Here is an 823-nt window from a genome sequence, read left to right as displayed (position 1 = left end):
GGTTAATGTAGAATATTTTAGTCATAAAGTTACTTCATTTCAAAATAGGCATTTTATACACTTCTATATTGAATGACAATAACAAAGTAATTGTAAATCATTTGTTTTATTGTTCACTTTCAACCTGCAGTCCACGTCTTGAGGATTTCCTTCCATTTCCCTGTTCACAAGCTATTTTTCCAAATGCCCATCCTTTTCTACCTATAGACATCAAGAACCTCATAGCCTCTGCTAGCTAGCTTAGTTAAGACTACACTACAGCTGTGGAAGAGGTCCCTATTTTGTTTCTATGTGGACATCACCCTCTATATCAATAGTAGAAACCTGTTCTTTCTTGATATTAGACAAATCTTCAGAAACAGGATCCAGTTCTAAAGGCACTTCATATTTTGGCAAATTTCCTGAAGTCACTGATTCCAGTTTTACCACTGGGACATCTGTTGTACGTTGAGCTAGATATTCAGTAGACACATTCTCTACCAGAGCCTCATTTGCAGAGGTTTGTTTAGATGGTGGAGGCTGGACTTCAACAGGAGTATCTTTTATAAAGATTTGTGTAATAGAAGTCTCTTCATATACTGAAGGTTGTTTGTCAACAGGGGCCATTTTTGAAGTACTTTCTTCAGTTGGTGGAGGCTGAAGTTCAGCAAGAAACTCTTCTGCATGGGTCTCCTCAACTAGTAGAGACTGAACTTCAGAAGGGGCCTCAGCTGGTGGAGGCCGAACTTCAGAAGGGGCCTCAGCTGGAGGAGGCCGAACTTCAGAAGGGGCCTCAGCTGGTGGAGGTCGAACTTCAGAAGAGACTTCAGCTGGTGGAGACCGA

At 41.2% G+C, this 823-nt stretch overlaps 1 protein-coding gene across 1 annotated transcript in view; it reads right to left on the bottom strand.

The window, feature by feature from the left end:
* Positions 1 to 276: 276 nt before the first annotated feature.
* Positions 277 to 823, bottom strand: part of FSCB (fibrous sheath CABYR binding protein) — a 4,013-nt gene continuing 3,466 nt past the window's right edge. The window contains exon 2 of the mRNA XM_039856499.1: positions 277 to 807. Coding sequence (XP_039712433.1) covers positions 277 to 807 — 531 coding nt within the window. The remainder of the gene's footprint in view (positions 808 to 823) is intronic.

Source organism: Pteropus medius, unplaced genomic scaffold (assembly GCF_902729225.1).
Source record: "Pteropus medius unplaced genomic scaffold, Ma_sr-lr_union100, whole genome shotgun sequence".
Taxonomy (NCBI): domain Eukaryota; kingdom Metazoa; phylum Chordata; class Mammalia; order Chiroptera; family Pteropodidae; genus Pteropus; species Pteropus medius.
Note: the sequence above shows the minus strand (reverse complement) of the source record. Positions and strands in the feature narration are given on the sequence as shown.